Source organism: Dipodomys spectabilis, unplaced genomic scaffold, assembly GCF_019054845.1.
Source record: "Dipodomys spectabilis isolate Male_0828 unplaced genomic scaffold, ASM1905484v1 ptg000018l, whole genome shotgun sequence".
Taxonomy (NCBI): domain Eukaryota; kingdom Metazoa; phylum Chordata; class Mammalia; order Rodentia; family Heteromyidae; genus Dipodomys; species Dipodomys spectabilis.
The window spans coordinates 923729-947500 of record NW_024870695.1 but is presented as its reverse complement, the minus strand read 5'-3'; the positions used below and the strand labels follow the sequence as shown (position 1 = coordinate 947500).

The 23772-nt window shown below is 45.0% G+C and overlaps 1 protein-coding gene across 2 annotated transcripts in view; it reads left to right on the top strand.

Moving 5' to 3' along the window:
- Positions 1-23772, top strand: part of Smg6 (SMG6 nonsense mediated mRNA decay factor) — a 249850-nt gene that overhangs the window by 209391 nt on the left and 16687 nt on the right. For both annotated transcript variants that reach the window (XM_042672392.1, XM_042672399.1), the window contains exons 14-15: positions 16687-16863; positions 21206-21352. In XM_042672392.1, the coding sequence (XP_042528326.1) occupies positions 16687-16863; positions 21206-21352 (324 nt within the window). The remainder of the gene's footprint in view (positions 1-16686; positions 16864-21205; positions 21353-23772) is intronic.

The following is a 23772-nucleotide window of genomic DNA, read 5'->3' as shown; positions in this document are numbered from 1 at the left end:
CTGAGATCTGAGGATTGCAGTTCAAAGCTAGCCTGGGCAGGAAGTCCGTGGGACTCTTAATCTCCAGTTAACCACCAGAAAACTGGAAGTGGCACTGTGGCTCAAGTGGTAGAATGCTTGCCTTGAGCTGAAGAGCTCACAGATAGCGCTCAGGCCCAGAGTTCAAGCCCCACAACTGACAAAAAAAAATAAAAAAGTGAAATAAGCCAGGCATAGAAAGACAGCTACCTATTCTGACTTACATGTGGAAATTAAAACAATTCAACTCATAGAAGCCCAGAGTACAAAGGTGAATACCAGAGGCTGGAGATAGGGGGGAACTTGGAAGATGGTGGTTAAAGACTACAAAGTCTCAGGAGGAAGAATCGGGTTGGGGAGGTTTGTGTAGGGTTTTTTTGTTTTTTTTTTTTTTGTTGGTTTTTTTTAAGTTTTAGAACTACTAGATAGCATGGTAAAAGTAATTAATATAGTACTTTTCAAATTTTCTAAAATTGAATTTCAAATGTTATTACCACAAGAAATAATGAGGAAACAGCAATGGTTCATGACTGTAATTTGAGCTACTTGGAATGCTGAGAACAGAATTGCAGTTTGAGGCCAGCCTTAGCAGAAAAGTTTGTGAGACCCCTTTTCAACCCAGAGTAGGGTGCTGTGATGTGCCCTTGTCATCCTAGCTTCATGGGAGGCTGACATTAAGAAGGATTGTGGGTCTAGGCCAGAACGAGGCAGAGAAGTCCATGAAACTCTGTCTCCGTGGAAGAAGCTGAGAATGATGATGCATTCTGCCATAACAAGAAGCCAAAAATAGGTGGATTGTAGTTTAGGCACACACCTGGCAGGAAGTGATACCTTACCAGAAAAATAACTAGCACAGGGCTAGCTATTGGTTCAGCAATAGTAGAGCACCTATCTAGCAAGTATGAGGCCCTTAGTTCAAATCTTAGTACTGCCAAAAATAATGTGATCTGAGGTACTGTGTTAACTAGTTTGCTTTACTTGCATTGTGTTCATGAATTATAATATCATTTTGATATTCCATAAAAACATATGATGAGCCAGGTGCCAGTGGCTCAAGACTGTACTCCTAGTTACTCAGGAGGCTGAGATCTGAGAATTGCGGTTCAAAGCCAGCCTTGACAAGAAAGTCCATGAGACTTGTCTCCAATGAAACACACATTACACACACACATACACACACACACACACACACACACACACACACACACACACACACACACACAAAGTAGGGCTTCCGTGGCTCATGCCTGTAATCCCAGCTACTCAGGAGGCTGTGATCTGAGAATTGTGGTTCAAAGCAATCCCAGGCAGGAAAGTCTGTGAGACTCTGATCTCTAATTAATCACCAGAAAACCAGAAATGGCACTATGGCTTGAGTGTAATCCCAGCTACTCAAGAAGCTGAGATCTGGAGATCATGGTTCAAGCCAGCTTGGGCAGGAAAGTTCATGAGACTCTAACCTCCAATAAACTACTCAGAAAAAAAAACAAAAGTGGCACTGTGGCTCAAGTGACAGAGTGTTAGTCTTGAGCAAAAGAAGCTCAGGGACAGCACCCACGCCCCAAGTTCAAGCCCCAGGATCAGGAACAAACAAACAAAAAAAACACCTCCATAAGATGCTTCCATTCTCCCTTTTATTTTTTTCATGTAATTTTCCATATTGGGTCAACTCTTTCCCCTTGCAAAAATTGTGAGATTTTTCTCCCTTAAACACAAGCAAATGCTCTGGACCATTGAAAGCTGTGGGTAGTTAGAACAGTAAAAACAGACACATTCCAGCCCCTCTACTTTCTACCTTGAGCAAGTTACTCACTTCTTTGTGCCTTGATTTCCTCCTCTGTATAATTGAGGTAATGAGGTACCTACTTTATGAGGTTGTGGTAGGGACTGAATTGGTTCAAGTAAGGCATTTGGCACCGTGCCTGGCACGTATTAACCAGTCACTGAGTGTTAGCTGTAGTCTTAGAGGGTGAGTGAAGCACGCAGCATGTTTTGTTGTGCCCTGGGAGGCCCAATGGCACTTTCCTAGGAAAGCAGCTCTGGTGAGGTGGCTGGAGCCTTGGACAAGGAAGTTCTTGCATCTGCCTTTAGATTTTAGCTCTGCTGAACGTGTTATTTAATTCCTTTGAATTTCAGTTTCCTCTTATCTGTTACCTGAGTAATAATAACTACATTGGATGATGGAGATTTTCTAGGTCCTAGAAGCACCATGAAAAGTGTAAAGTATAAGCTGGCTATAATCCTAGCTACTTAGAAAACTGGAGGATTTCTTTTTTTCTTTTTGTCTTTTCTTTTCTTTCTTTCTTTCTTTTTTTTTTGTCGGTTGTGGGGCTTGAACTCTGGGCCTGGGCGCTGTCCCTCAGCTCTTCAGCTCAAGGCTAGCACTCTACCACTTGAGCCACAGTGCCACTTCTGGCTTTTTTCTTTTTGTTTATGTGGTGCTGAGGAATCAAACCCAGGGCCTCATGCATGTAAGACAAGCACTCTACCACTGAGCCACAGCCCTTTTTTTTTTTTTTTGCCAGTCCTGGGGCTTGAACCAGGGCCTGGGCACTGTCCCTGAGCTTCTCTGTGCTCAAGGCCAGCAATCTACCACTTGAGCCACAGCACCACTTCCAGCTTTTTCTGTTTATGTGGTATTGAGGAATTGAACCCAGGGCTTCATGCATGCTAGGCAAGCACTCTACCACTAACCCACGTTCCCAGTTCCATAGCAGGAGGATTTCTTGAACCTAGAAGCTAGAGGCCCTGTCTCAAAAAAAGGGGTGGGGCCAGGCACTGGTAGCTCTCGCCTGTAATCCTAGCTACTCAGGAGGCTGAGATCTGAGGATCGAGGTTCAAAGCCAGCCTGGGCAGGAAAGTCTGTGAGACTCTTATCTTCAGTTAACCATCAGAAAACCGGAAGTGGTGCTGTGGCTAAAGTGGTAGAGCCTTGAGCTGAAGACCTCAGGGACAGCATCCAGGCCTAGAGTTCAAGCCCCACAACTGACCAAAAAAAAAGGTGGGTTGGGGTGGAGGGAAATGTAAGATTATTTGCATCTTATCTAAAATACAGCTGCATTTTAAAAAGTAGGCTAAAATTGTGAGCATTTTAATAACTTTGTGACAATTTTCACCAAACCTTTTACAAGCATTTAAAACAGCGATTATCAAACCCCAGTGTTTATGAGTACCTGGAACACTTGCTTAGTCCAAAGTGGAGTCCAGGAGTCTGCGTTTGCACGTGCGTGCGTGCGTGTGTGTGTGTGTGTGTATGTGTGTGTGTGTGTGTGAGAGAGAGAGAGAGAGATTGTGAGCATGCACCTGTCCTGGAGCTTGAACTAAGGGCCTGGGCACTGTCCCTGACCTTTTTTGCTCAAGGCTAGCATTCTACCACTTGTGCCACAACTCCACTTCCCACTTCCAGCTTTTTTGCTAGTTAATTAGAGATAAGAATCTCAGGAACTTTCTTTCATAAGCTGGCTTCAAACCACAATCCTCACATCTCAGCCTCCTGAGTAGCTAGGATTATAGGCATAAGCCTCCAGTACCTGGCAGGAGTTTGCAGTTTTAACAAGCTCATTAATTATGTGATTCTGATGCAAGTGGTTTTGAAAAATCCTTTTTAGTTATTAGAGGTGACAAAAAGAGAACTAATACTTACTGCTTTGCCCTATGTGCCAGGCATTTGACTTAACCCAAACTATGAATAAACTTTAATTACTTTTAGTTAGCAGAACATGACTTGTCTTCCACTATGAGGCACAGACCACATTGGAGAATCAGGACTGTAGAAATTTAGGATATGAAATGTAACTTAAAATGACTTTCTCCCTCAGCTGGCATCTCAGAATTTTTGTAAACCATATTTAATTTCCTATGGTAGTTCTCCAGCTATAGCTGTGATTTCTTTTTTTCCAAAACATTACATTAGGAGCTGGGGATGCAAAGCACATACTTAGCATGTATAAGGCCTTGGATTAGATTCCAGAACCAAAACATCAAAACCAAAAGTCATTGGTGCTTTGAAAAGCAGCATTAAGATCCATTGTATCTTACTGGGGAACAGCAGCTTCCACTTAAGACAAGGCAAGACATGCCCACAGCTTGGCTTCTCATGGTATCTTATTTCACACTAGAAACCCTGAAGGCAGCCTGGCCAAAGAGACACCTATCCCTTTGGGATTCTGCATCTCCTCCAGGAGCAGCACCCAAAGCAGAGTAGCATCTCTGAGTCTGGCCAGGGCATCTGTGTTATACAACTTCAGGGAGCATGATTCACACAGTATACAATGTGGCCAGCACCCCTATTAGATCATCTGGAATTGTCCTAAGCCATCTGCCTGCCTGCTTGATGAGTCATTCACATTGTCCCAAGTTCTCATAGTGTATGTTAGATACTACAGGCAGCTTTTACTTTAAATATATACATACACACAGCTTGCCCTCAAGAACTCTATTTACACAGAAATGGAGGGACAAAGAGTGAACACTATGTGGAAAATAAACTATATAACTTGTGAGTCGGGACAAGAGGAAAAAACTGGGAGAAAGCAAGGGCTTAAATTCTGGGCCTGGGCCTGGGTACTATACCTAAGCTCTTCAGATCAAGGCCAGCACTCTACCACTTGAGCCACAGCGCCACTTCCAGTTTTCTGGTGGTTAATTGGAGATTAAGAGTTTCACAGGCTTTCCTGCCCAGGCTGGGTTTGAAATGTGATCCCCATATCTCAGCCTTCTGAGTAGGATTATAGCCGTGATCCACCGGCACCTAACCCTATATCACCTTTATAATAACAATTTTTAAAAAATTAAAAAAACTCTTATGAGAAAAATCAAATTATATCTTTGAGAGAAAGATAATGAGAAGAATAATCAAACCAGCTGGTCATGGTTATTGATGGTATGAGCTTGAAAAGTTGTACATTCTCAGATACCTGGTTTTGGATCTAGAGTACAACTATATGGAACAAGAATACAGCAAAACATTCAGTGCAGGCGAAATAGCATGAAAAGACCTTGAAAAATAATGTAGGGCTTACCTTCAGTGGAAAGAGACATGATTTAGCCACATAGGTGAAAACAGTTTGAGATTTATTGATTAGAAGCTCATAATTTGTCAGTAGTTCAGAGTAGTGAACAACAAAGTGATGTCATTTAGTCTCTTCATAGAATTGAGGTCTAGAGCAGAATGAGGCGTGTTCTATACTGTTTGCTACTGCCAGACCACACATGGGCATTCACTTTAGGAGACACATTAAAACATAAGCAGGATGTTGAGGAGACTGTGGAAGTGAGGAGCAGTTGGGAAGTGGGATTGTTTAGCCTAGAGAAAGTATAGCTCAGCAAACCCCCAATAATTTGAGGCCAGTCAGATAGAAATAGGGTTAGAGTTTCTCTGGGCCCCCAGAGAACAGATATAGGAAAATTAGAAGACAGATTTGATCTTTAAAAAATAGGATCTGAGTGCCAGTGGCTTACACTTCCAATTCTAGGTACCCAGGAAGCTGAGATCTGAGGATTGAAGCTTGGAATTAGCTGAATCAGACAGAATTCGAGATACTCTGATCTCCAATTAATAAGCAAAAAGCCAGAAGTGGTTTTTTGTTCAAGTGATAGAGCATTAGCTATGAGAAAGCTGAGTGAGAGTGTAAGGTCCTGAGTTTAAGCCCCTAGTAATGGCACAGAGGGGAGCAGGAAGACAAGCATTAGGCATTTCTACCAACTAGACAATTCCAAAACACAGAATGCGCTTCTCCTAGGAAACAAAACTCTCTTATATATAAGTCCATAACAGTCCTTTCTCTCATATTGCATGATAAGGACTGAAAGTTTACCAGTTTAAAAAAAATGTGTTTACATAGGTTATGAAAATCTGTTGCTTAGTATTAAATAATGATTGATTTTAAAAGCTTCTCTCAGGTCTTGAAGTTTTTTAAGTAAAATTTCAAGAAAGGGTTGCATCACTGAGGGATGCTCAGAGGAACATTTTTACAGCCTGCAATGGTTGTTAAGCCCCTCCCAATCCTAGAAGACAAGGAAGCTCAAGTTGTAGCATATGAGTAACATAGACTTGAGGGCTGCTAATGAGGTCAGAAAAGATTAACAAATTGTAAGCCTAATCCCTTGAGGCTGAAGAGAGAATCTGTAGTTTTCAAGTTTCTTTAGACTCCTCTCCCTAGACAGAAAACACTATGAAATCAAGAACTGTGTTGGCTTTATTCTGTTTTGTATATCCAGGATGTCTAGCATAGTCCCTGTCACATGGTAGTACAAGAGAGGTATGGCATACCAGGAATACCTGGCAGAATAGACAAAGACTAAATGATGTCTATAAAAGCCTTTGGGGAACGGCCGGGGGGGGGGGGTGCCACAAAAAAAAAAGCCTTTGGTTTTTTTTGTTTTTGTTTTTGTTATGGCAGTACTGGCATTTGAACTCAGAAGTGTGCCCTTGCTAAACAGGCACTCCATCACGTGAGACATGCCTCCAGGCCTTTTATACACAGGCTAACCTGGATATCTTCCTATTTATGTTTCCTTGCATAGCTAGTATGTATACACCACCATGCCCAGCTTTTTCTAGGGTCTATTTGGATGGGGTCTCAATAACTTTTTGCCCAGGCTACCGGAATTGTGATTCTTCCAGTCTCTTCCTTCCAAGTAGCTAGGATTGCAGGTATGAGCCACCATATCTAGCAGACTAAGTAACTGTAGTCCCAGCACCATGAGGATTTTATGTTCAGTACCAGCCTATGGTACTTAATGAGACTCTTAAATAAATTTTAAAATGTAAGGTTTTGGGTTTTTTTTGTTTGTTTGTGTGTATGTGTGTCTGTGTGCTGGGGCTTGAATTCAGGGCCTGGGTTCTGTCCCTAACCTAAAGATAGCTCAAGGCTAGCACTGTAGCTCTTGAGCCACAGCTCCACTTCTGGATTTTTGGTAGTTTAGTGGAGATGAGTCTCACAAACTTCCCTGCCCAGGCTTGCTTCAGACTAGGATCCTCAGATCTCAGATCACAATAAGATTTGAATAAGAATAAGATTTCAGGTGTATACTACCAGTGCCCAGAAAGGGAGAAAAAGTTTTACCAGACACTTGTGGCTTATTCCTGTAATCCTAGCTCCTTAGGAGATTGAGATCTGAGGACTAAGAATTGAAGTCAGGCAAGCCAGAAAAGTCCATGAGACTCATATCTCTAATGAACTGCAAAAGGTCAGAAGTGGAGCTTGACTCAAATAGTAGACCCTGAGATTAAGCCCAGTAAACACACACACATACACACACACATTTTTATCATGCTTAAAAGCGAAGGAATAAGGTGAAGTGATTCCATAAAGACAAAGTCAGTTAAAAAAAAAAAAAAGTGTTGGCAAGGTGGCTCAGTGGTAGAGTGCTTGCCTTGCATGCTTGAGACCCTGGGTTCAATTCTTCAGCACCACATAAGCAGAAAAAGCCGGAAGTGGTACTGTGGCTCAAGTGGTAGAGCACTAGCCTTGAGCTGAAGAGCTGAGGGACAGTGCCCAGGCCCAGAGTTCAAGCCACGTAACTGACAAAAACAAAAAACAAAACCAAAACTATGACCAGATGGTAGAGGAAGGTGGGTTGCAGACTCATTGCCTGGGGCCTGGAGTCTGGAGTAGGTACAGTAGTGTCCTACAGTAGTGCCCCCTATAGGGGCGTCACAAAGGAGAAAAGAGCTTACCAGAGCATGAAGCATGGAGATAGGCTGGGATTCATCTCCTAGCAAGGTTGAGCCCAAGTGAAGTCTCCATCATGATATCCTCAGATCATCAGCCTGAAAGACATAAAGGAGCAGGGCTGGGAAGATGGCTCAGTAATAGAATGCTTGCCTCACATTCATGAGGCCCTGGGTTTGATTCTTCAGCACCACATAAACAGAAAAGGTCAAAAGTGGCACTGTGGCTCAAGTGGTAGAGCGCTAGCCTTGAGCTGAAGAGCTGAGGAACAGCGCCCAGGCCCAGAGTTCAGGCCCCATGACTGACAAAAAAAAAAAAAAAAAAAGACATAAAGCAGCAGATCTCTGTTTTATATTTTCCTCCTCCCTTGAGAAAAGAGAATTCTGCCTTCCTGGGTGCTGTAGGTAATAGTGGGTAAGCATATAGTTTTCTCTTGATTTAGTCCTTGATTTAGTCCTTCAGTCTGCCTAGTATGAACACTCTACTCTTCACCTCACTAGAACAGGGACTTTGCCTTGTTCTTTGCTGAATTCCTTATCAGAGTAGACACTTAGTTTTTTTTTTGTTTGTTTGTTTGGTTTGTTTTTTTTTTTGGGTCCGGTTGTGGGGCCTGAACTCTGGGCCTGGGCGCTGTCCCTCAGCTCTTCAGCTCAAGGCTAGCGCTCTACCACTTGAGCCACAGCACCACTTCCGGCTTTTTTCCTTTTGCTTATGTGGTGCTGCGGAATCAAACCCAGGGCTTCAGGCATGCAAGGCAAGCTCTACCACTGAGCCACCTTCCCATCCCAGAGTAGACATTTAGTAAAAGTTTGCTGTATTGAATATACATATGTTGTTTAATGCCACTGATGTCTCAGAAAGGATACTCTTCACACAGAATAAATAAAACCAGATACAAATCTGGTAAGGGAGCATGAACACAAACCTTAGGGGTAGCCTCCTGGGCCTGGCTGCTGGAAGGCAAATAAGACTTTTGTTCAAAATGACTAGATCCTGAGATTCAGTGATACTGCCCAGAACTAACTAGCAGTGGGGAACCACTATAAATATTTGCAGACTGAGACAGACAGCAGACTTGCATCCCCTGGGGCTGAGCTTGTAGCCTCCCCTGCTGGTTCAGTGAGTGAGGGCCCCAGTTCCTGAGTTCCAGGTTTCAGACAAGCAAAAGCCAGGCCTGAAAGGCTTGTGTTGGCAGTGCCAGTATCCGCCCCAACCCCTGCCAACGTGGGTGGCTGTGCTGGAACACACTACAGGGGAAGCAGGATTGGACTGCAGCCCAAGCTACTGCTCTCTTTAGTGCCCTCACTATTCAGGGTGCACCTTGCTGAAATAGCGGAGCTCAGAGCTCTAAGAAGAGTTGATACTTTCTTTCCATGAGGAACAGTTCACAAAAGCAAATTGCACTGGGCCCAGGGAAGACCAGGCTCCAAACTGGCTTTGTTCAAAATGTCCAACCTCAGGAAATTCAAGTGGGTAGAAAATACCATAGTTGAGATTTTCTCATCATTACTTCCATTTGGGGAGACCTGAGGCAAAGATCCTGCTGGGTCTTATTCAAGGAAGATATCATTAGCAAAGGCAAAACCACCCCCAACTGTGAAAGAGCCATGTGGCACTTTTGGGTTACCACAGTATTTTATTTCTGATAGGTATTGGTGGCATACTTGTCCTAAAGTCTGCGTTCTTATGGATTCTCCAGCGTCCTGTAGAATACATATGTGTGTGTATTTTATATACATATATATATATATATATATATATTTATACATGTGTGTGTGTGTGTGTTTGTGTGTGTATGTGTGTCTATGGTTAGGTCTTTTTGGAAAGTAGAGAGAGGAAGGGCTGGATATGGTGACACATACCTGTAATCCTAGTTACTCAAGAAGCATGGGAGGTGGGGGGAAATAGAAGGGTTGTTAACAAAATTGAGGCTAACCCTGGACAAAAAGCTTGAGACTCTATCAAAAACATAACAAAGGAAAAAAGGGCTGGGAGGATGAGGGGTGTCTCAAGTGGTACAGTACTTGCCTAGGAAGTGCAAAGCCCTGAGTTCAAACTTCAATACTGCCTCCCCCAATCAAAAAAATAAAAGGGATAAAGGGATAAACCTGCTAGACAGAGAGGCCAGACCTTCCCTCTAGCAAGTGGCCTGCTCAGTAGTCTAGTCTATGTCTGGGAATTTAACCTGAATACAGTATTTTAGTAGCTTCAACAGCCAGGTGAATATTCCAAGCTCTCCCTCCAGTGCTAGGCTAGGTACTAGCTCCATGCTCCTATCTTGCCTGAATTTGGCTTCCAACCCTCTCAGTGATGTTAGACATGATGCCCCTCCTGCCTCTGAGCAAAGTGAAGCAGAGAAGAGGGGGGATCATAACAACTACTTGTTTATTGAGTACTTAAGTAGGCCCAGGCATCTTGCTCAATTTTTGGTTTGTATTATCTCTTCTAAACTTGGCTAACAACTTGAACAAACAGGATCTGAAAGATTCAGTAACTTGTCTATAGACACATAGTTAAGAAGTGGCAGTTAAAGACTTGAACTCAGAAGCCAGGCAGCGTGGCTCATGCCTATAATCCTAGCCACTCAGGCTGAAATCTGAGGATCACAGTTTAAAGCCAGCCCAGGCAGAAAAGTCCATGAGACTCTTATCTCCAGTTAATCACAGAAAAAGCATTTATCACAGAAAAAGCCAGAAGTAGCACTGTGGCTCAAATGGTAGAGTGCTAGCCTTGAGCAAAAAGGAGCTCAGGGACAGAGGATTCTGTGCTGTCTTGGCTTCCTTCTTACCACAATTGATCCATTTTTTCCTTCTGTACTTTTCCTCCTTACTGCATGTATGTTCCATAGCTCCTCTCTTCCCCCTGGCTTTCCCTCCAGTATAATTACAATCTATTTCCAATAGCCAAGTGCCTATAGAATCTGTAAAGAAACTATTGTAGTAACCTTACCACACCCATTTGCCCGTTCTATCTACTCATATTTAAAAGACTAATTGCAGGTGTACATGTTTGTGTACACATGATGGATATGGGTATGGAGAGCGGGTCACTCACCACTCTGAGAACAGGCAGCTATGTAATGCCAGCTGATTAGCAACAGCCATATTATCTCCTCTGAGGAGAAAACCAACAGATTTGACCCATGTAATGAAATAGTGTTATAGCTGCGGGTTGACCAATGCTGTTAACATTTCATCTTGTGACTCAGGCCAGCCATAGGACTAGGACTATTTCTGGGCATTGGATTTGGAAGTGATTTAGGACAGCCAGAAGCTGGTGGCTCACAACTATAACCCTAGCTATTCTGGAGGCTGAGATAATGATGAATGCAGTTCAAAGCTTGCCTGAACAGACAAATACATGAGACTCTTTTAGATCAGCAAAAAGTTGAAAGTGGTAGTAGAGCACCAGCCTTGAGCAGAAAAGCTAAGGGGAGATCTTGAGGCCCAGAATCCAAGCCCCAGTACTGGCACGCACACAGACACATAGAATGACTGATAAGTGGCCTATGCTTGGTGCCTTGCATAAAAATGAGACCGCAAGGCAACATGGTAGGTAAAGGGGCTGTTTGAGTTGATCCCTTGGGCTGTATGCATGCCCTAGGGTTCTCCAAAGATGTATCCAGTATAAAACTCATGATTTTTCTTCTTCTGACCCATGGTCATTCAAAACTTTAGCACAGCTTCCTTCCTCCTCTCTGACCCCTGACCTTCTCTCTCCCTTCCAGATCAACTTGCTCTGGTTCAGGTAGGCTGTGAGTATCTCTCCCTGTCCTAAAGTGCTGCGTTTATCATCTGAGTGATTGTGCATCCTTCTAGCCACTCTCTCTCTCCTGCCAGGAGTCTGCTCCCTGCCAAGAAGCCCCTCCCCCTAGGAATGTGAATAAACCATTTCCTCTGTCTTCCCAGCTCCAGAGGATTCCCTGTGTGGTATTCTTTATTTCTGTGTCTGAATTTTCATTGGCAGACCCCTTCTCAGGCTGACCCACCCTTGGCCTGCACAGAATTGTGCTTTCTGCCCTTCAGTCTCCTGTGAGGGTGAGATGTGCATAGTTAGAAGTTTCTGGTTTGTGAAAACATATTAGTCTTGTAGCAAATCCTATAGGCTTGGCTCATTAAAGATGATAATTAGCCTATTGCTAATTGAACTCAGAAGCCAGCCAAGCAGCCTGTATTTTACCAGTCTTGGTGGTAGATTTGAAGGCTATTTTAAGGTTTCTTAATAATCTTAGCAAGACTTCACTTTTCCTGTCTGCATCTTATTTGCTCTGAGGACATTCTGTAAAATTAACAAGCTATAAAGTTTGATTGAAGGTTTCAACAAATGTGAGAATAATTGGCTCCATTTAAGAGCAACAAGAAAAACAACCTGTAAACTTGAGTTTGTGGGGGGAAACCTGTGTGATTTTTTTCTCTTTAACTAGAGGAGCAGTAGCAAGCTAGACTTTTTCAGATCAGAAAAAAAAAAAAAAAAAAAAAAAAACTGGCTGATAGTGCAGGTTTAAATTCTGATTCCCACAAGCCAAAAGTTCAGCAGAAGAAATCTTACAAAATGACTAGCAACTGTTTTACTCATGCCTTCCAAGAGGCCTGTTTGGAGAAACAGGGACCCAATAAAAATATTGTGAGTTCCTCTTTCCCTAGAGCTTGCATCCAGAGGCCTGGTTCAGCTCTCCAACCCCTACTCATATTCCCTGGCTACACAGGGGTTTTCTCCTTCCCAGAGGCTGCTCTAGGGTGCTGCCTTGGAACTCAGTGTACATGAATATGTGTCATCTGGTGGTCAGTTCCTTTTCTCTCTCATCTTCTTCCCACCTTCCTTCTCTCTCACCTTTCCCCATCACTGGACATCTCTGTCCAGGCTGTGCTGGTCCCTGCAGGATGGCTATGGAGAGTTACTACTTTTCAAAATTCACCATTCTTTCTTACTTATCCACCTCCCCACTTATGAAGACCAATAAGCCGGACTTCTCAAAGGTTCTTCCTGCTTTTCTCAAGACCTAGCTTTCTCCTTGTCCCCAGTTCTCACTCCCCTACTGCTGGCTCACGTTATGTTGCTAAGGAACTGAGCCTGGGACAGGACAGGTGCCACTATCGCCTCCCCACACTGAGCTTTCAGTTTTCCTTTTTGCTTGGCTCTTTGCGTGTGGACCTGATGGGGTGATAACTGGAGCCCTGAAGCTCGAGGTTTCAGTTCCTGCTGATGATGGGGCAAGCTGCCTCAGACAATGTTTAGGGGAAAAGGAAGGGACTTTCTTTGGGTGCCTTTCTTTCAACTTTTCCCTGATCTAAAGCCCCAGGTTTTGTTCAGAACTGTAATGATTCATGTGAGCATTTGTCCGTTAATTTTTTTGGAGTTCTTGATAATCCCCTATATTGGGTCTCCCTGCAGCAGGCCCAGGACTGCCACCAAGAAGATGCACTGAAAAGGTTCTCAGGCCAGCAATCCTTTACCTACCTCTAGCCCTAGTTGAGCCCAACTATCACCATCCCAGAAGCTTCTCTTCCCCAGCTCTTTCTTTTCTAGAAGATCTACTGCTTGTTTACCCACATTGCAATGAACATATACCATTTACTGTCTCAGCTTTTCATTGATACAGAATGGAAAAATGTGCTCATGAACAGAGTTACTGTGGGAATTATGTCATAGATTTCATCTGGACTCCTTCCTCTCCAAACAGGGAACCTAGCTTTAACCCCTCTCCTACCAGGATGTCCTCCTTGGACAAGCAGATAATCTTGGGGTTTGCTGTTTGCAGGCTGTTTGAAAGACTTCCCCTATTAACCATATTAAACTGCTTGTGTTTCTGTCATCTTCATTTTTTTTTGTATTGCCCTGATTTTACTACTACAGACTTTGAATAGGAGAATATTTTCACAAGACTTTTGGAGAATGCCACAGGGAAGGGAGTTGTGATCTTCTCCCGTAGTACTAGACTTACTATTCCAACATGAAGGAGGAATTGTCTCACACATGACAGTAGGTTTTTCCAGACTCTGGGCAAGCCCTAGACATTGCTGCCTCTCATTTCTCACTGTCACACTGTCCTTAGAAATCTAAGGAGAATGTGCACAACTGTCTCTGTTCTCCCTGCTGATTGGATTGCAAAGAAGAGAGGATACTCCTAAAAGACTAGATAAATTTTCTCTCTAAACAGTCAGCAGACTTCTTAGTACCAGCTGAAAGACCCAGAATGGAAGAAAGTCTTTTTGGTCAGTTCGACAGTAGTGCCCTTGCTCTAGAGGAAGAATCATGAACATAGCATACAGAAAGCATGGAAATGAAAAACAGGGTGGGGAGAGGCTTATTTTTGCTTGTCTGCCACATGGAGGACAATTCCCACTGAACCTCTAAGGATGTGCAGCAGGCAGGCTCAGGATGTCTGCCTCCCAGGGTCCTGCTGTGCCCTGGAAATCCCCATCCCCAGGAGTCCCACGTCCACACATGTGGCCTTTCTCCCTCTTGGCCAGGATTCACACACTCTTCCTGAGGCAAGCAGCTTACCACCCAGCCTGTACCAGCAATGATGCTCCTCCCACCTGTCTGAAGACTCACTCATAGCACACTCTCCTTCCTTGGATAGGTTTCTATTGTAGACTCAGCAAGAGACCCTGTGCTCATTCAGGTGAGCCAAGGACCATCTCAAGCTTATAATATCCTCTTCTCTGCCCTCTTCTCATCCCTTCATCTCTACCTCCTCCCATTCAGTGGCAGCAGCCTCATGCCAAAAAGGAAAGTCCTAGACCCATTACATAATTCTCCATAGTGCAAGCAGTAGCTGGGCCGTAAGGTCAGAGGTCATAGTGGGGTCAGGTGGCTGACACACACTGTAACGACAAGGTGGTTAAAATTAGACCAGAGAGAGGAAACTGGCAGCCTTGTGGAAATGCAGAAGTTTCCTCTGTAAGTGAGAGGCTGGGGATGCAGGGAGGCCACTGTGCGTGCTGCCTGCCAGGCTATTACTCATTTCAGCTCTGTTCTTTAATGCCTTTTAGCCCCTGCTTCTGTATTTCTAGCCTTCCTCATCCCATGTTTGAATACACGCTATGGAACCATGGTTACCTGACCTGACCCAAGGCAGGGTCTTCCTTCCTCCTTCAGGAAGGTAAGCCTACGACCAGGCACCCTAATCTCAAGAGGCTTTCCTTTTTCTAAGCCTCCTTGCAGTAGCAGATAACTTTTTTGCCCCGCCTTGGAGATAGACATGGTTAAGGTACTTAGCCTGAGGTTCCAGCTTACAGTGACCACAGGTCCCTGGTGAATGGTGCCAAGGCTGGGAAGAAGATGACAAAGAATAGTCACGGAGTACTCAGGTGACTGGTGTGTGCTGCACTTTCTTTGGTCAGCCCACCTGGCTGAGTGGTGCTCATTTCCAAAGTGACTTAGAGAACACGAATCATGCCCACATCATCATCTTGTTTACTCAACTGAGTTTCACTGAGTCTTCTGGTGTTTGCTGTGGACCTACTATGTGCTCTTAATTATTCTCCAGCCCTTGCCAGTGAAGTATGTAAAGTATGAGATGTCGTCTTTGCTGCCAGAGAGCTTGTGGTCCTTAGATGAGGGAGGGAGTAAGTGTACCCACAAATGAACCAAGTCATTCTCTATAACAGACCTTCACTGCGTGATGCAGCTCTGAGTCCTTTTCATATTCAGAAATGGGAAGGCAGCCAGGTGTGGGTGGCATACGCCTGTAATCCTAGCTATTCAGGAGGCTGATATCTGAGGATCATGGTTCAAAGCCAGCCAGGCAGCAAAGTCCATGAGACTCTTATCTCCAATTAACCACCAGAAAAAAAACAGAAGTGGCGCTGTGGCTCAAGTGGTAGAGCGCTAGCCTGAGCTGAAGTGCTAAGGGACAGCACCCAGGCCCAGAGTTCAAGCCCTATGACCAACAGAAAAAAAAGAAAAGAAAAGAAAGAAAGAAAAAGAAATGGGAAGGCATAAAAAGAAATATGGGGCATTCAGTGCGGTCTGGACTCATAATGATATGGGGGCTGCCCCTGGTGGTGTGTCTAGCCATTGCAATGTGTTTCCCATGTGGAACCACCCTCCGATTCTGAGAGCCCTTGGTGTGCACCCTGCCAGTAGGGAAGACAGGATCCAGAGGTCGGCAAGGGGACTAGAAGGGCATGCAATAGCAAGAACAGAGAAGAGTGCAAACAACCTAGGTGGGGCTAAGGGTGAAGGTGTATGTATGTACGTGGTCTCACAGGGAAGACTAGATGACTGGATACTTGTATCTGAGACATTAACAAATTTGAAAGTAGCTCAGAGTAATGAATTTCCTGTCAGCTACATGAGCCCCCACTTATCTGGCAGTACCAGCAAGTGTACATGGCAGCAACTGGCCTGAGTCCTGGATGAACAGAGCTTTTGTAGAACACCCCTACCTGCTCTGCTCAACTCTCTTCCCAAAAGTGTCCTGCCTGACCCCAGTCTCTGGGGCATAAGAAGCTTTAAGGTAGGGCAGGAACTTCTCAGAGAGGCTCAAAATGACCTGGCTGAGATGAAACAGCTAAGAAAGCTGTAGGCATTCACTTTGCACTTGGGCTGCCAGTTCTCCTGGAGGCAACCTGGGGAGGGGCAGCAAGGGGAGCCACAAAGCAGTGTTGTGCTCTCCACTCCCTCCAGTTGATAGGATTCCAAACTTAGAAGAACTTAATTTATTCCTTTTTTTTTTTTTAATATCAGGACTTTTGTTTTTGTTTTTTTTTTTTTTTTAAAAAGCACCCTGAGGGTACCTGGCATCGGTCCTGGGGTGTCTGCGGTCCTAGAGATGACCTAAGGCAAGACCCTGGTGACTTCCTTCCTTCAGAAGACCTTGGTCCTTGGCCCTCTCTCACCTTGCACACGCACGCTCCTGCCCCTCACACTGCCTCCCTTCCAGTAACTTCGACACACTTCTCATGTGCCCTGCAGCCAGCAGTGTCTCTGAGCTTCATCTTCCCCTTCAGAAATGCTGTTTTTCTTCTCTTCTCCCACCCTGTAGGTTATTGCAGCCGACTGCAAAAGGGTCACAGTGCTGAAGTATTTTCTGGAAGCCCTTTGTGGACAAGAAGAGCCTCTGCTGGCATTCAAGGGTGGAAAATATGTGTCAGTGGCACCAGTCCCAGACACCATGGGAAAGGAAATGGGAAGCCAAGAGGGAAAACAACTGGAAGATGAGGTACTATTCGGGAAGAGCCCACTGTGGCAGGGGAGGCTCCCCTCCCCCTGCCCAGACTGCAGCTTCTCCTCGGGATTATTTATAACTGCTCAGAGCAGTGTCTCTGTTGATGGGACAGCCAGCTTCTTGAGATTGCACTCTGCTGGTGTCCCTTACTGCCAGTCTACCTCCTTTGCCTACATCTCACTATACTACGAGTTCCAGATGCTTCTTTTTAATGTTGCACTGGAGGAGAAAAGAGGGAAAGAAAGAAAAGAGTTTAATAATGTGCAGCTCTGGAGGCTTAGGAAAGGGAGTGGGGAGAGGGGGGTGTTAGAGTTCAGGCTGAGGATCAAGTTTATAGATGTACAGTGCTCAGTGCAGCACAGGCCTGAACTCCAGCCTCCAGCACACATACAGGAAGAGCTGACATTGCTGGCCCCGGGTGGAAAATCACCCCTCCCCCAGTCTACACTCCCTCCCTTGCTCCCTCCCTCCCTCCTGCACATCCTGATGTGATTAAGGAATTCTCCTCTTGTTTGTTTGCCCTTGGTTGTTCCTGTAGCCCTTGCTTTATTCCAGACTCTGTGTGTATATGCGCACACACATGTGTGCACCAGCCTGTGTACCCACTGCTACAGACCTCACTGACAGTTGCCCTACCCATCATGTATATGTCTTTCTGAGGATGACATTGAAGTGGCCCTACATTGCCTGGTTTGTGTGTTGGTTGGAGTGAGCACTGCTGCCAGCCCTTCTGCTGTCTGTGGATTCTTAACACATGTGTGTAACAGTGTTGGAGCATGTGTGCATTTAACATCACTGTCACCCTCCCTGCTGTGCATCTGGGCATAGATAATTCTGTCTGGTTGTGCATACACATCTCACTTTTCCCTGAAGGTTGATTTTCCTTCTTTTTCCCCACTATGTTAAAAACAGGGGTCTTAGGTGGGAAGGAATGTGGGAATGAGGAAAGGGACGGAAGCAATTCTAGCCAGAGGCCAGGTCACCCATAGGCCAACACAGTCATTTGGCCTGCAGCAGTCTCAAGCGCCCGGTGGAGCAGGGTGGGGTACACCGATGAAATCAGCAACAGGCCAAGGAAGCCAGATGTCAGCTGGAAGCTGTCATTTGGGATCTGAGGCAGTGATAGAGTGGCCACCTTTGGAACAGAGTCTTCAGAGCAACAGTATTGGCCTGGCTTCATTGGGATAGCTGGAGAACCCCACCCCACGCCTAATGACACAGTGCTCAGCTTCCAGGACAGAGGTGGTTCCAGGGATATGGCTGAGCCCAGGATTCCAGACTCTCCAGATGAAACCTGGGCAGAGAATAACGGGAAAGAATGAGCTGTCAGCGTGGGAGGAGACAGTAGAGTTGCCAAAGCCATGGGGATGTCCACACTTAAGGCATTCGGAGTAGTGGCACCACATCCCTGGCACTTGTGGGAAGGTTGGGGCAGAAAGCTGTGCTTCTCTCCTTTGTCTCACCTATACTGGAAGGCAGGGATAAACATGGAGGATAAGCTAGTCCCTAAGAGGTGTCTCCAGCCAGTAGTGTAGAGTCTACAGCACAAGTGAGTGAGAAAGAAGTGTCTCCTGTGTCACAAGGAGCAGACCAGCTCTCTGGACCCAGATCTTAGCTGTGCCCAGGTCATAGCTCTGCCTCCTTCTGAGGCTTTCTGACCAGGCAAATGTTTGTGACCCACACAAGGCTGCCCACTTCTTCCTTTTCCCACGAGCCTCCTGGGTTCCTTTATGTTAGTGGTCTCTGGGAAACCCTACTTACCCTGGTCTGTGTAATTTCATAACCTTGCACTTCCTCGTTTGCTATGAGAGCTAAGCAAACCTCAGACAAGCTTCTCTGACCCTCATTTGACCTTAATCCAGCTCATTTCAGGCACATGATAACCCTGTGCATCACTGGTCCAAGGAGGCAGGGGCACTGTTCCCTCACAGGGCCAACAGGCATCCTATCTCCACTTGCTCCTATTCTGTTAACCCCTAGAACAAGGAAGCAAATGTTTAGTCTTCCTCCTTCCCATGGGTGGGGGTTAACAAATGAGTGGTGCCTGGGAATAGCACCCAGACCCCTAGACCTCTCAAGACCGCAACAGTTTTAGCCCCATCCTTAGATCTGATCTCTCCCCTCAACTACAAAACAAGTCACTGAGACCATTGGAGGAAGTAGAAGATGCTTCAGCATCCTTCTTTGTGACTAGGACAGAGTCTAGTTTGGGGATATTGCCTGACCACCCATCCTCCATTGGACCCTGCTCCCTGATCACCTACATACTCACCCACTTACTTAACTTCCCTCTGCCAAGAAGATCACAGACAGAAAAGAGAACAGTTTAGAATAGCCTGACAAAGCTGAGCCATTAAGGTCTGGGTCTTGGCCTTCTGTCTCAATTTAGGAATCTAACCCTATGGGTTTGCTTGTTATGATTAATAAGGATACAGACTTTTTTGTTGTTTTCTTACTTGCCTTAGGGCTCAAACTCAGGGCCTAGGCATTGTCCCTGAGCTTTATTTGCTCGAGGCTAGTGCTCTACCACCTGAGTCACAGCTCCACTTCTGGCTCCACTTTCGGTAGTTTATTAGAGATAAGAATCTCATAGTTTCCTGCCTAAGCTGGCTTCAAATTGAGAGCCTTAGATCTCACCCTTCTGAGTAGCTAGGATTACAGGTGTGTCACCAGTGCCTGCCAAGGGTACAGCCTTTGAAGTCAGACTTCCTTAGATTTGAATCTCTACTCTGCCAGCTGCTACCTAGTATGTAACATTGTCTTTCTCTAAATTTTGGTTTCTGAATTTTATAAAGAAGGGATGGAGCCGGGCACCAGTGACTCACGCCTGTAATCCTAGCTACTCAGGAAGCTGAGATCTGTGGATCACCATTCAAAGCCAGCCCAGGCAGGAAAGTCCATGAGACTCTTATCTCCAATAAACCACTAGAAAACTGGAAGTGGCCCTAGAGCTCAAGTGGTAGAGCGCTAACCTTGAGCTGAAGAGCTCAGGGAGAGTGCCCAGGCCCAGAGTTCAAGCCCCCATGAACTACCCCCCAAAAAAAAAAAATTGCATAAAGAAGGGATGGAAGCCAGGCACCAATGACTCACACCTATATCCTAACTGCTCAGGAAGCTGAGATCTGAGGACCACAGTTTGAAGCCAACCTAGACAGACATATCTGAGAGACTCTTGTCTGATTAGCCAGCAAAAAGCTAGAAATGGAGTATGGCTGAAGTGGTAGAACACTGGCCTTGAAAAAAAGCTGAGCAAGAGTACAAGGCCCTGACTTCAAGCCCTAGTAGTATACGCACACACAGGCGTACAAACACACACACAACAAAACAAAGATATGTTTAGAGCAGCTATTTCACAGGCCATTGTGAGGATTGAATTAGTTAATATATGAAAAATGCAAATCTCAGTACCTGGCTAATAAGCCCTAAGTAGATGGTAGCTATTGATGTAGTTATCATCATTATCATCCTATTACAATCATAGGAATCATCCCCTGCTGCATTTCTCCCCTTGTACCCTTGCTGACTGTGTCCCTCGAAGCTCTCTGGGGCAGCTGCATGTTCTCTACTGACCAAGGCCAAAAGTGAGAGAGAGAGGAATGGAGCTGGGACCACCCGGGGAGCAATGGCTGTTGAGAGCTGAGGCTGCAATCAGGGAGGTGCCATCCCTGGGGAAGGCTGTGCTTGCCTTAAACTGCTCCTTAAGTTAGCTAGCCACCTCCTACCCTGCCCAAGCTCTGGAAGGGCAGCTGAACAAGGCCATGTCATGTGAATTCCTGTAATTGGGCCAAGCAGTCCCCACACACCACCAAGCTGTGGTCTTAAAAAGAAACCAGAGCAAGGTCTGCTGAGCGACAGCATCTGCTCCTGATGCTCTCTGGGGCAAGGAAGCCTCATCATGTAACTCACAGATGTTGGCCAGAGTTGATTCCTATCAGTTCATTAGCATGAATTAAATTTAAATTGGGCAGTTTAGCTTTCCCTGTTGTTTACCCTTTTGAATCATTTGTGATTTCAAAATGAAAACAGGTCCGAAATTGGACTCTGTGAATATGCATGAGAATAAGGAGTATGAATTCAAACATACACATATACAGGTATAATTGTGTGACTTAGGTGTGAATAGGTAAGAAAGGAACCCTGGAGTGTAAAAGGGAGCAATTTGAGGGAAAGAGTAACAGATTTTCTCAACCTACTCTTCTTAAAGAAGGGAAACATAAGCTGGGGCATTGTGGGCAAAGAGTAGTTGCATGCACTGGGGCTGCAGGGGCAGAAGGATGATTCAGGAAGTACCTGGCTCTCATCTTCTTTACCCTGTGGTCTTCTTCATCATCCAAAGGAGGAGGACGTGGTGATTGAAGACTTTGAGGAAGATTCAGAAGCTGAAGGCAGTGGGGGCGAGGATGACATCAGGGAACTTAGGGCCAAGAAGCTGGCTCTAGCCAGGAAGATAGCGGAGCAACAGCGTCGCCAAGAGAAGATCCAGGTGAGACCTGTCTGGGAAGTGTGATCCCCATGTAGAAGTGGCTGTACAGGGTGTGTGGGGACGTGGGTAGATAGCGGGAATAAGTAGGCCCCTCTCAGGAAGCAGCTGCATGTCCTCTACTGACCAAGGCCAAAAGGGAGAAAGTAATGGAGCTAGGAACCCTCCATGTCTTGTCCAGTTCCTCCCAGTTTTCTTACTCCACCACCACATTCAGGTAGCTTGTCTGTTGCCTGTAGTCTCCTTCTTTACAAGCTCCAAGGCAGGGGTGAGGTCTTCCCTGACAAGATGATGAGCTCTTCTCCCCAAGAAGGCTCTATCACTTACACCACCACACGTGTGGTTCTTCATGTAGTTTCAGGGTTTCAGAGTTCCTCTGCACCATACCCAGATTCTCATGGAGAGAATACCTTCTTGGGGGAAAGAGTATGGTAAACACAGGCTACTGATCTAACTTTCCAATGTCATGGACATATACTCTCCACACCCTCCCAGAGAGAAGCTACCTAATCTCCATGAAAAGACTTCCCTACTGTTAGCACTCTTGGGGACCCAAACTTTCACTTCCAGCAAGTTTTTCTGTATGGCTTTCCCAGGTCTGTCTCTTTCTTATCTAAGGCTTAGAGTGAGCAGGGAAGAGCTACTCATTCACCCCCTTTATAGAATGTATGCATGAGGAAGTATTAAGCCACCCTCTTTGATTTCTCTAGGATAGATATATCTTCAGCCTTCTGCTCAGCTCCCCATCTCCAGAGCATAGGGTCAGGCAAACCTGATTATAATCCAGGCTCTGCCATTTATTAACCTTGTGACATTGGGTAACTCATGTAACTTCTCAGAGCCTCGTTCCTCATCTACAAAGTGAAAGTAGTAACAGCACCTACCTCTTCATGTCTCGATGGTGAAGCCTGAATAGGGCAGTACACGTAAGATAAGTAGCACCGCACATGGGTCCTCTGTCTGAGAACAGTCTAATCGCCTTGCCCTGGGAAGGAGAGAGGTAGCAGTTTGGATTCATCCTCCTTTAGATACATTCCTGTTCCACTGCACCTGGATTCCTGTATGCAGTACCTCTACCAGCCTATCTGTTATAACACATAGTGTGGCTGCCTGCTTCGCTTCCTGAGGCTATAAACTCGAGCGGTCCAAAAAGCAGCCTTGTTCTCAAGCCTTTTGACTTGTGCTTTTCTTCCAAAAGTCCTCCCTCTTCTACTCACTAACTCTATAACTTGACTCTCAATCCTGGAACTTGATCACAAATCACCAAGGACATATCTTTATCAAACTTCAGTCCTCATCATAGATATCTTTCCTGTAGCTTTGGGCTCTGAAGCTCTTTTCCTCTCCAGCTTTCCCTTAAGCATGTATGAGTGAGCATTTTGTCTTCTCTCTGCTGATAATACCATCCTCATCATTGTATTTTTTTCTTTCCTCTTTCCTTTCTAGTACTTCTTAGACTTAGAAAGTTGAGCTGATGTTTAGCAAATATTTGTGGTTGACTTCATAAATTATATCAGAGAGATAATCATTTCGGTTCTATCCTAGCTTTTAACCCATGCTATTCAGTTCTTATCTGATCCTATCTATTCATTTATTCCCTCCTCCCTCCCTATTCCTATTGTCACTACTATCCTGGTTCAGGGGCTTAACTTGAATTGTAACAGTCAAGGCCTCTGCATTGCACAGCTTCAGAAATGTCATTGATCTTATAGTCTGGAAATGGCCTCTCCTGGAATTCAGTACCACAATGCTTCTGTTTCACTCCATTTCTGCCAGCACACTATGTCTTCCCCAAAGAGCCATTCCCTTACTTGGAAGTCATCAGTGCCTTTGCTTGTCTAGTGAAATGCAATCTAATTCCTTCCTATACCATTTTAAGACTATTTGAACTTCCCAATCTGTTTTTCCAACCTCTTCTCCCACTGCTGCCATCACTAGATGTGTGACATTGGACATAACTAACTTCTCTAAGTCTGTTTCCTCATCCACAAAACACTCCTACCTTTCAGAGTTAACTGTGAGACCTTGGAATAAGCAACTGTTATGGAATACTTGTCTCATCACTAAGGCCCTTATGCCTGATGGAGACACTAATCTTTCTCCCTTCTCACTGTCCCTAAACACACTCCACCCTTTCCTACTCTTGGTTCTTTGTTGACGGCTGTCCCTCAATTGAAAGTACCTTTTTCTGTTCCACATTTCCTGTTACCTGTTGAAATTCTATTTCCCTTTCAATCCCCAGGTGAAACTCCATCTCCCCAGTGAAAACTTGCCTGATTTCCCCCAGGAAGTATTTCATCACTCTGCTTAGTGTTTCTGTAGTGTTGATTTATACTTCATTTAGAACTGCTATCATGTCTCCTATTACAGTTATTTTATTTCTGGGTTTGTTTCCCTCCGTGTATTATGAACTCCTTGGAATC